This window comes from Medicago truncatula, chromosome 8, assembly GCF_003473485.1.
Source record: "Medicago truncatula cultivar Jemalong A17 chromosome 8, MtrunA17r5.0-ANR, whole genome shotgun sequence".
Classification (NCBI taxonomy): Eukaryota; Viridiplantae; Streptophyta; class Magnoliopsida; order Fabales; family Fabaceae; genus Medicago; species Medicago truncatula.
The window spans coordinates 2,199,061-2,211,326 of NC_053049.1; the positions used below are offsets into that span (position 1 = coordinate 2,199,061).

Sequence of the window (12,266 nt, forward strand, 5' to 3'; positions counted from 1 at the left end):
TTAATCATATTCACTATAAATATACTTGAGCGTGTTTAATTCAATCAAACTGTTTCTTATATCCAAAATCAATACATGTAAGACAGAATAAAAACAATACACCTAAACAGTCACACAATTCAATATTTTTCTTACAAAATTATACTCATCAAGCGGGGTAAAAATACAACAATATTCCCTGTAAATTCCAAATATACCTACAGTGTATTTTTCAAGTACAAAAAATTACCCCAAACAGCTCTCTAAAAGGTATTACTAATGACAAGCTTTTTCTATAATAAATCGACTATACGATTCTGCCACTTCTTGTTACTGCAGTGTCATAAGCTGGAACAGCATAACATGGATACAACAATTTGTTCAATCAATGCCCAAACTGGAATAAGGTTCAATTCCACCCTGACAAAGATAAAACAGAGCAAGAAATTGCAAGATAAATCTACTTTGGATTCTACTCTATCCTATACAAATAAAACTAGCAAAAATTATTGCTCAACGGACAGAACTTTTTATAGCAAAAACAGAAGAGGCTAACATAACATTTGATATATATAACTCAGATTCAACTACGAGACATGCCATTATTAATAATACAATCTAGCAATAAATGGAAGAGTTTAACTCCAAGTTACATGCTCAACTTTTTCCAAAATTGATGTATTTGAATAGATGCATATGTGCATGTAAGCATGCAAGTATGGAGAGTAGTCTCCTTTTTTCTATTGGTAGAATGAAGAAATGACCAACGAAACTTATTTTACAGAAATATGCTACTCACTGAGCAGTCATCATGAACACGCCATATGGTCTCGCCCAGAAGGTTTGCTACTGATAAGACAGTTAATTGGGGGAAGTAGTTCTTCTCTGCCACTGGAATTGTATTAGTTATGATAACTTCTTGAAATAAACCACTTGACAATCTCTCTATAGCAGGCGGGCTGCAAAAGCAATAATGATGCATAAGTTACAAGTAAAAGGCCTTGCATCAAAAAACAACTAAGAAGAGTACTATATTAACCATCATTGCAATACATCCGTCACATGTGTCAATCTATCCATATACATAAACCACATTGGATGCCAAAAGAAAGCTGGTTGAGGTTCCTGTCCCAAGGGAAAAAAACATATTCATGACATCTAAGTCACTCTTAGATCAACTAATCGTTCAATTAAGAAATTGATACAGTATAGATCAACTCGTACCCAGACATACTTAACACACTCTCCACAATTCTTGAGATCAATCTAGTTAGAATAGCAGTAAGTAACAATAGTGAAAGGGAACAAACGTCCCTTTATTTGCATTTCACCACAATTAACACGATTAAAGTGCCTCAGCAGCACAAAGCCACAAACCAAAAGTTGAAATAAATTATTAAAAGAACATTATACCTGAAAACAGCATGTGTTGTGCATGCATAGACTTCTCTTGCCCCTTCTTGATGCAAAAGAGCTGCTCCTTTGGCGATGGTCCCTATAAGACAAATTAACAATTTATTGAGTGGATCACTGATAAGACTTAGTCATACCAAGCTGTAGCAAGAGAGAATTGACACAAACAATCAAGAATCTAAGAAGTATATCCGAAGCGGCACCAAAATTGTAGCGAAAGATAATTATGCCAAATGAATAGACTGATTAATCCAAGGAAGCAACCATCATGTTTAACCTGTCAGGTATAAAACCTAGAATGATTTTCATCTCTAACATGCCTCTATACAGAAAAGCGCATTGCACTCTAAAGTTTGGAGAAACCACATGTCCAAGATGCAATTTGTTATAATCTAATTAAAAATGAAGATGGTTGAGCAGCATGAATTGAACTCTTGACCACTTGGCACTTGATCAATAAATGCATTGATACCATGACAACGAATGACAAATAAGAAGGTACGTTGCAACAGCAAATGTAATTCAATTTAGATTCTCTCATTTTAGCTCCTATTGCAAATATTTCAATAGATGCCTTAAAACTGTGTCAAGGAATGACAAATTAGATGAGATGTATCGAAGACAAATATAATTCAATTTGGATTCTCTCATTTTAGTTCCTATTGCAACTTTTTCATTTGATAACCTCCTGCATTGTACATGGAAATACACATCTCCAGCACAGCCTAGACAGGTCCAGCGTACCTGATTAGGATCTCACAATTGTATCTTTCTCTCTCCTAAATTGACAGGATTAAGTTAGAATAAGAAAATTCAGAAACTCAATGGTTTCAGGCATTCCTTGCAAAGTTGCCAGCTTTTTTTAAGCTTTTTTTCTTTAGAAAAATAATATATACTCCCTCCGGTCCTATTTACAAGAGACAATTTACTTTTTAGATACATTAAATAATTTATGTATTTGGTTTAGGTTCTTGACTAGATACATACATTATTCAATGTATCTAAAAAGTCAACTTTCTCTTGTAAATAGGACCGGAGGGAGTATCATCAAGAAAAAGGGAGATTCAAAGTGTAAATAAGGGTAATTAAGCCCTACGAAATAGAAAGAAAAAAAAATAAAAATAAAAATAAAAAAATAAAAAAAAAGCAGAATAGAAAATTGAAAAAATCATTAACATGAAAAGTGTGCAGTCCCATAAGAAATAAAAATGACAACTCTCTTCAAGTTTTTTCATTAATTCCCAAGCCAAGTCTAGCAAGTTATCAGTTGAAGTATTTTTCCCAAAAGAAACCGTGATTCAACTCTATGCAACATTAAAAAAACTAATATATCAATTTCCAGTAACTTTTGCTCAACAAAACAATTCTGAAGTTTAAATATAATCATTTTCAATTTATCCAAATCAAGCACGCTAAGTAATTAGCAGAGGATGAGGACCTATTTTAATTAAATTTGTATATACCCTTCTCTTACAAGTCCTTTTTATGAATAAGGACGAAAAAATAGTATCAATTTAGTCAGCAAAACATATAAATGGGAAATGTATTTGAGTAAAGCACGCTTATTGATCAGAAATGTATATGTTTTGAGCCACCGGTCTAACTGATTATAGGGTCATAGAGACAAGCTATCAATATTGCACTAGAAACTCAAGTTTTACACAAACTTACCAGCAGTATCAATCATGTCATCTACCATCACTGCTACCTTTCCTTTTACATCACCTATCAAATTCATCACCTGCAAAATGAGATTCACCCAATAAGAAAAACCTAAAGTTTCTTCAATCTAGACTGTAAATAAATATGCTTCATTAGCTTAAAGGGAAAAATAGTAGACAGCAGTCAATCCTGAGAGATCTTAAGAAAAGTACATTAACATACCTCGGCAACATTATGCCCATGACGTCTTTTATCAACGATCGCTAAAGGAGCATCAGATAACTTTTTGGCAAAAGCACGTGCTCGAGCTACACCACCAACATCTGGCGAGACAACTACCAAATCATCTGAACAAATAGTCTTGCTTGCAAGGTAATCGAGTATAACAGGCTGGTAGTGGCACAAAAGAACATATGATTAATCAACAAAACGAATTACATCAACAGTTTCAAGGTAGGAACTTAAGATTAACCACCAATAAAAAATGTTTGCCTGAATGGGGGTAAGAATGTTTCAATACATCTAAGAATGGGTTACAAAGAAAATCAGAAATTTAAAGGGTCATATAAACAATAAAATAGGCATGTCAGTATAACATTGTCATTTCTGTTCAGAATTGTGATGCATCAATGCAATAAAGTAACAAACAATGACTGACTATAAATTGTTGCAAATATACAGCATCTTCATAGCATGTTCGTTTGGGTTGAACAGATCACAAGTGGTTTTATTCTTCAAAACTATGATACACAGATGAAAAAAACCAGGTACAATAATCTATTACCTGTCCATACACATGATCAACTGGAATATCGAAGTATCCCATAGACTGCCCAGAGTGGAGGTCACATGCAAGAACACGATTTGCACCAGCTTCAGTAATTAAATTTGCTACAAGCTTAGCAGCAATTGATTCACGCCCTTGAGTCTGAAACAGTAGTTGATGACCTTGTTTTAACTAAACTGAACTTTTTTTGATAAAACTAAACTGAACTTGAATGTCTGAATATTTTAAAAAATTTCATGTACAAGTAATGTTAGGTAACTTTTGCAGAGCTAAAAATGCATTACTTCAGAGATGCCTGTAGAACGTGATTGGTCTAATCACTAATGCCTTGGATATCGTCATCTTTACATCCACAGTATGATACAGAGATATGCAAAAAAGGTAGTCTATACATATGATGTGCATGCTTGATACTGATAGTCATTTGGTATGGCTGTCCAAGTATTTTGTAAAAAAATAAAAAAAAATTAAAAAATCTGGCTGAGACAGTCACTGATGTGTGTATTCTGCTTATTTTCTTAAGAACTCTGAAATGAGAGTGTTGTATACACGAGCCTTAACCCAACAGGTTAAGCTTTTGGGAGAGTTTAACGTTGATAGAAAACTCTCCCATTTGGCCTAATAAGTTAATAACAAAGGAGTCAAAGTTAACGCAAATGAAGTAGCTAGCGGTTATCAGTAATGGAGCATGGAGATGTTACTAACTGCACTAATTAACTCAGTTCAAAAGATAAGTAGTTTCAAAGATGATTGTGCATCAAGTAATTTTTTTTACAAATGTCAATCTGTTTATAGATTAGTTGTTTAGTATATTATATTATATTCTACAATTCTTATATCATGTGTTCTTTCCTAGAAATGACATTCTAGTTATACAGATAATTGTATCTGTATCAATACAACATTGTGAAAAGAAAGAAAAAAAATACAATTTGTATTCAACACAGGAAAATATAAGATAGTGAGAATATCTCGTCACCAATAAAAAATATACTATAGTTGTGTAAACAAAGCTGGCAAACAGACCTTTCTATCAGCTCTAGCATATCCAAAATAGGGAATGACTGCAGTAATATTTTTGGCAGAAGCTCTCCTGCAGGCATCAATCATTACAAGAAGCTCCATAAGATTCTCATTCGCGGGAGGACATGTAGGCTGCACAAGAAACACATCACACCCCCTGACACTCTCTTGCAGTTGGACATATATCTCCCCATCGGCAAAACGTTTTATCTTAATTTTTCCCAAATCCAGGCCCATATAGCATGCAATTTCCTATTTAAATGCAAATCAGAAATTTTAGTAAAAAACAAATACTGTCTGGTGTTATAACATAAAATTTCAAATATCATTAGGAAACAACAATAGTATATACGTTCATAAGTTCAATACGCATTACTTATTGACCAAATCATATTATATCATGAGCAAGTTTTGAATCCAAATTTCTCTACAGGGACATGGTGTTTTTCTGAGCTTAACTACTGGTATAAGAACTTGACAGTGGGTTTCGGAGAACTTATGAAAACCATTTATGATATATCTATAAGTTATTTTCCATAAGCTTTCGAGGATAGCTTATGAAAACAACTTATAGCTAACATAAAAATAGAGTATTATTTCTTTTGACCATAGAAATAGCTTATACATAAGCACTTACATGATAGTGTTTATCCTATAATATAAGCGCTTAATTAATTTGTTTATCCAAACAGATCCTAAAAAATTCTCAAGTTAACTATGAGATTGTTAAACAATATCTTTTTAAGTATAAGCTATTGATTAAGTAAATTGAGATGTAATATATTGGTTCTCTCCTCCAAGGGTTCCCCCTTTCACAATAGAGAATACTCTATTCACACACAGTTACAATGTTCAAAGATACTCCTAGGAAATGAAGGGCTATTTAAAGATTTTCTAATAGGCTTAACAGCCACATAACGAACTACCCAACCAATTAGCTAATTCCTATAACAACTCTTTACTACTTTAACTATTCTAACTAGTTATTATTCTATATCCTAATGAACAGTGAGATTGTTAAACAGTAATTTTTTAAGTGTACGTAGAAATGCTTTTACAACTCAATTTTTCAAAAAATAAAATAAAATGGAAATGTTATATTTAACTACTATGCAAACTCTCCAATAAGTTTATGTTCATAAGCGAAGAACCATAAACTATTAGGCTCAGTTTGGCAAGGCCAACTTATAAGATTGTATGACCAAACTAGACATTTTTTATAACTCCTTCAAGTAGCATTTGAGCTTATCATCTTTTTTCTGTCAATTTTATCCTTATTATCGTATTCGGAAAGAAAAAAAATATTAGTTAAAATATCTTTTTATGTCAACCAGCTATCAAGTACGGACACTCCTTAGCTTAGACGTGTCCGAGACCAACACATAAAAGTGTCAGACGGGTCAGTGTTCGTGCTTGTCAGGTCATATTTAGCTAATTTTACTGAACATTACAAGTTTATACACCATCAGCTAGCTTATACACTATCAACTAGCTTATCCGCATTATAATCTGATTCAGCTAGTTTATCAGTTATCCACTACTCCATTACTTTTTACCAAATAGAGTCTAATTTTTTTAATATAAAAAAAAAAAAAAAAAAAAGCTATAAAGAGCTAGAAGCTAATCGAAGTTCAAAACATTCTGTACGATCAAGATTGGATGATACCTGAGCGAGTGCGGGATTAGCGGTGCCGGAGAAAATACGAAGACGATTCTTGTTAACAAGATCATGAATACGAGTGTTTGGCGCGACTAGATAACTCGGAATTGAACTTGTACCACCGGTAACTGAATATTCAGTTGAACGGTACGGTTTTCCGTTTTCTAGATTGACAGATTGTACTACATTATTACATCTCTGAAATCGAAGAAATTCACATTCAGCTATTAAATCAAACGAACACGAAGAGAGAGAGGGAGAGAGAGTTACTTACGACGGCGGCAGCGTAGCGGAGGGAGAAACGAGGAGTTATCGGAGAGAAGGAGGAAGAAGAAGAAGAAATGAAAGAAGATTGAAGTAGAGTGGACATGATGAATGAATGGCGTAACACTCAGTAAACGGTTACGCTAAATTCGGAAGGAGGATTAGGTGGGTCTATTTATACTATTACTACTTCTATTACATTCATGTTTATCACACTAGTGTTGATTAGTTGTGTCCTAATCATTCATTTATATTTGAGAATACTCTATTTTTTTTCTCTCTTCTATCTTATCTTAACATATTTGGTAAATATTAACTAATTTTACTTTTATTATGAAATTTATTTGACTATGATTATTTGGTAAATATTGTTCAATAGAAAAAAAATATTCATTGGAAAAAAAAATTATATTAATTGAAAAATATTATAAAAATGACATCCTTAAAATTGGACTCAAGTGGTTAATGAGTTTCATCAAATGACAAATTTTTTAGGAGAATCTTAATAGATTTTACTCACTTTTTGTTTGAACTCTCGATTACTAAAGGATACAAGTACTTTTTGTTTATATTCGAGACCGAAAATTGTATAATTTGCATGGTAAGTCTAAAACATATTGAGGTCTTAGACGAATTTTAAAATGAGACATTTTGAAGCTCAAAATAGTACATCAATAAAATTACTAGAACATGAACTATTTTTATCATGTAAATGTTCAATGATACTTTATTAATTTTAGTAAAATATGAGACTTTTTTGTCAAGTAAATTTGTGTCAATGGTGGAAATTTTGTATCATGAAGTAATTTGTACCTAATGGAATAAATCTTCGTTCATTTGTTATGAGCTCATCAAACCTTATTTCACTTGTTATTATTTCTTACCACCCTATTTCTTTTGTCTTCTTTGTTAGTTTCATCAAACCTTATATGTGTTGAGGGAAGTGAAATAACAAATTCTTATGTCTCTTAATGGACACGATATGATCTCAAATAATATGCCAGGTATGCTCTTTGTTGTTTTTATGATCATACGGGTAAAATGATATCTTGGAAAACATGGTGCCCTTATTTTGATGTACTCATATGCTTTTGCCAACGATGTGGTCCAGATGCTTTATTAGTTAGTATGTTAAAGAAGAGATGTTACTTTGAGAATGAGATTTTCTCATTTGCGTTAAACATAGTCGTCCAAGACATAGTTTGACTAATTTCTTGTTGATTTGTAATAGTATAGTAACAAATGTGCATAAAGTTAACATCCCCAAGGGAGAGGGGCAGGGTTCTGTGTCAACACCTAATAACATTGAAGAAATAAAACGTTTTCTTCACAAGTCACAGCTCTAACAAAATGAAGTAACATTGAAATTTAAAACCAAACAAATACCAACTAGAAAAGCCAAATTTGCTTGGATTTATGAGTGCTGCTGTTCTATACATTATTATCGTCATTATTATTACATTTGAAAACATCAACAGACATGGACAAGGTTACATGTGCTTAACTCACTGTCCTATTGATATGTCAGAAATTTCTACATAGAAAATCCAAGCATGTCCTGCAGATTAAGGCAAGATTTTGGTGTTGATGAATGTGAGCATATTTGAACAAAGGGTAGCTACAAGAGTATAGGTCCAGGCTTCATGAAGTAACTCCGTATGGAAGAAGTGCGGCAGCCACGATGCGACCTTCTTCATTCAGTATGTTGTAAGTTGATGCTGCATTTCTCTACTCAATAATGGATGATAATAAGTAAATGGATAAATAATGTAACATTCAAAATTCAACGAGAAGCAGTCAAAATGGAAGTGTTCATATTTTTGGTTGGTGAGAATTGTGCTATGAATAACCTTTAAGCCACTTTTAATCTATATTAAAATCATTGTTCCAATAACACTAATTATAATTGCAAATAATCTACTACTCCGGTCTCGAATATAAGAAAAGATTCATTTTTCAGGTTCATTGAATAAATGATGCATTTGATTTATATTATAGACCACATACATTATTTATTGAATGAAACTTAAAAACTAAAAGTAACATAATGAGCAAAATACTACACTAAGCCTGTGTTTGGCCTGGCGTTGGAGTGCACGCTGCCGCACGTTTAGATAAAAGCTAGAATATCTAGCTTCAGCAAATCACGGTGAGAAACAAATTGGAACGCGAGATTCCTTGTTTCCACGTGATACCAAACAGGCTATAATACGCGTATTTTAAACAGATACAATGATTATTTGGAGTACTTCAATAAATACTACACTAATACACATATTTTCAACAGACAGCCAATCATATTCAATCATCCTGTCACATTGAAAATGAGTTTTTAAGAGGTACAATATGATATGGCAAGATGGGAAAATATGATCGGACATGTGTGTAAAATCTGAATACACTATCAATGCACATTTATCAAACTCACAATCTATAACTTCTATACATTGATTGATTCAAATAAAATGAAAACTATTCCCACCCATAAATTGATACCCAGAACAATAATGCCAAAAATGACACTGCTAAAATATACATCCTATGATTTTATTTCGGTGCATCCAACTATATGTTGCACGTCATTTAAAGAGTTTGACATGTATAGATGTTAGCACGGTCAAACTCTTTCAATGACGTGGAAAAAGATAATTGAATGACATTGGTGAAATAATTTTACATTATAAACTACTTCCTAACTATTGGTATAAATGCTGAATTCTCCTGTCATCTCTCAGAAACTCTCCTAGTAACACCCACTCAAAAATCAAGCCATGTAGCCTATTTTTCAAAACCATGTATCAGATGACCGGTTCTGCTGGTGTCTAAAATTGTAATGATTTTATTATTGAAACCTAATAATAGTGCACCAACAATGTAGGGTAAAGTAAAACACAATTCTCACAAATTAAAGCAATCATACATACCGAGTCAACAGCTTCTAACTTCATGCCAGTTGACCGAATAAACTGTCTTAGTTCAGGATCAACATGCTGAATGTTCCTTCCGCATCCAACAATCAGAATCTCTGGCAAAAAAATTCTTCCAAATTTTAGTCAATATAGATCAAAGGCAGTTTGATACTTGATAGGAGGTAATAGCATCGATTTAGTAACATAATGAGCAAAAAGAAGGGTCATGTAATTAATTCAAAACAATTAGCTAAAGGGACAATAAATCCCAGAGAGAAGACAGTAGAAAATAGAATTAGACAAATTCATGAGAAACTGTTTCAAATAATTGTGACAGTGGGATTTTCATCAGCTTCAAGGTCCCAACTTGACACTTAGAAACTACAGGTACATGTATAGGGATCATAGTGTTCAATATATCAACTTGTTCCCAGGTAAATAATCAATTAAGCAGTTTTTTTATATGTAGAAGAACACATTATCAAGTGCCCCCACTCCCCATAAAGCACCCAAATAGGAAAAATATAGAATTGCACCAAAAAAAAAGAGAAAATCAGAAAGTAAAAAAAAAAAAAAAAGAATAGCAAAACTGAAGAATCCAACCTGGAATAGGACGGACAATTTGAAAGAATGACAAGCTGCAACAAAAAACAAGATGGCAACAAATAAGATGTCAAAGCAAGGTAAATAATGCAAGCAAATATGGAACTAGTTGAACTAGATTGTTATGATGCATTCACTTCTTGATGTTTCTTCGCCTGCTTGGTGATTATCACACAATGATTGTTACATTGATTTTATCAGAGAGGCTAACTAATCAAATGAGTCATTGCCATTCATCAGAAGCATCATCTATTTTCTCTTATTAAAATTAGCATCATAAATACAATAATGTTACCATGGATGATGGATCAATAACTAATTACACAAAACAAAATGGGATAAGGCATACAATAATTATACTAGCAATCGAGATAGCTACACACTAGAGAAGATTATATAATCTCGTCTTATGTTTTTTGGATAGGATTAGGCATACAATAATTAGATGAGCAATTGAGATAGCTACACATTAGAGAAGATAATAGAATCTCGTCATAGAAATACGGTGAGATACACCAAATTGAGGGTGGTTCAATAGTTAGAGGCGAATGAGACTGAATACAACTATAGGTCAAACTGTTAAGAGAGATTAAGAGATGAACAGTCTATTTTGCCTTTGGTCCTAATACAATACGAAATTTAATGGTTTCGACTAATTTATGTAGCTGATTCCACCTACTGCAGAAAGGTTTGAATATTGTTGTATCATCCATTTCATTCATTCTCAAAATAACGAAGGATAATGAACGTATTAAGTACTATCCACAAAAGAATTTTACACAGTTTAAAAGTGGCAGTAGCATTGAAACATGAAAGAAAACAGCTGGTCCTAAAAATATTGTTCATATGGGAAAAGGAATTGCAAGAGAAAAGCAAGCACGTAGACTGAAGGAACAATTGCAAAAAAGAAGAAACAAACCTTTCAGCGGTGATCTCTGAAAACTTTGTTGGTTTCCAAGACATGATCAAATTTCCAACACAAAGCAAACTTCCTTCATATTCAACTCCATTTACAGTAAATCCAGTATCTTTAAACCTACAATATCATTAAACTCAGTACCATTAAATCCCTGCAACAACTATTGCCGATAAAACAATGATCTTAGCAAAGATTATTCACCTTACATTTAAAAATAAAAAAATAAACTCATTTCACATTCACCTCTCTTCCTTGACCCCATATTGAAACAATCATGTTGTTAAGTCCCTTCAGCAATGCAATTATTGGCTATGATATAATGATCTTAGCTAAAAAATAAAAAAAAAATTCACATTTTTTAAAAATAAAAATGACCCATTTTACATTAAAGTCTTTTCCTTGAACCCCAAATGAAAACTTTGAAACAGCCCATTATGCAAAATGGAATGAAAAGAGGAAGAAGGTACCCTTGAAATCGGAGCTGGTCTTCGGGGACATTGTCAATGAGATTGATCTGATCGTATAAAGAGAAAGCGCGACGGAGAGAAGGCAGGGAATTGGGATTGTTGTGAGGAGAGGGTTTGAGCTTGAGAGGATGTTCGTTGCGGAGACTGCGTATGAGGTTTGGAAGTGCTGTTACTGCTCTTTGTCGAACAGCCATCTTTTTGTTTCTCTCTCTCTTCCCCGCAAACCCACAAACTTCTTTCTTGTGTTGTTTCTGGGTGGGTGGGTCAGGTCAGAACTCAACAACCATCTCAATGGTATCGAACACAACGACCCGACCCGGCTCAATTAATTTAATGTCAAAATATGAGTTTTACGATTAATCTGTATTGAATAAAAAATGATTGGGAAATGCTAATAAGTAAATAAATACATTTGAGTCATTTGGAACACTCTTTTAAGGGATTAATTTGTCATTTCTTTATGGTTCTACCCTACTCTTATAGCGAGAATTTTTGTCATTCATTACAATTATGTCCAACTCGAGGGATTAATTTGTACAGTCATGCGAAGATACTTCATCCGTCCTATAATAAATGAGTC

The 12,266-nt window shown here is 33.1% G+C and overlaps 2 protein-coding genes across 3 annotated transcripts; both read right to left on the reverse strand.

The window, feature by feature from the left end:
* Positions 1–9: 9 nt before the first annotated feature.
* Positions 10–6,956, reverse strand: LOC25500166 (ribose-phosphate pyrophosphokinase 1). 2 transcript variants are annotated; one of them, XR_005643594.1, is made up of 9 exons: positions 6,799–6,956; positions 6,531–6,722; positions 4,868–5,116; positions 3,839–3,982; positions 3,277–3,444; positions 3,064–3,133; positions 1,393–1,474; positions 633–938; positions 10–399 (listed from the first exon to the last, which is right to left on the reverse strand). XR_005643594.1 is itself a non-coding variant. In XM_013588507.3 (9 exons), exons 1-9 carry the CDS (start codon positions 6,892–6,894, stop codon positions 361–363), a joined length of 1,200 nt encoding a protein of 399 aa, XP_013443961.1. In that variant the 5' UTR covers positions 6,895–6,956; the 3' UTR covers positions 10–360. The 2 variants fall into 2 exon arrangements, 1 of the variants encoding a protein (XP_013443961.1); XM_013588507.3 differs by having other exon boundaries at positions 779–938.
* A 1,173-nt stretch (positions 6,957–8,129) lies between these two features.
* LOC25500167 (NADH dehydrogenase [ubiquinone] 1 alpha subcomplex assembly factor 3) lies at positions 8,130–11,926 on the reverse strand. The gene is made up of 5 exons (XM_013588510.3): positions 11,687–11,926; positions 11,220–11,336; positions 10,301–10,335; positions 9,713–9,813; positions 8,130–8,516 (listed from the first exon to the last, which is right to left on the reverse strand). Exons 1-5 carry the CDS (start codon positions 11,878–11,880, stop codon positions 8,430–8,432), a joined length of 534 nt encoding a protein of 177 aa, XP_013443964.1. The 5' UTR covers positions 11,881–11,926; the 3' UTR covers positions 8,130–8,429.
* Between the last annotated feature and the right edge of the window lie 340 nt (positions 11,927–12,266).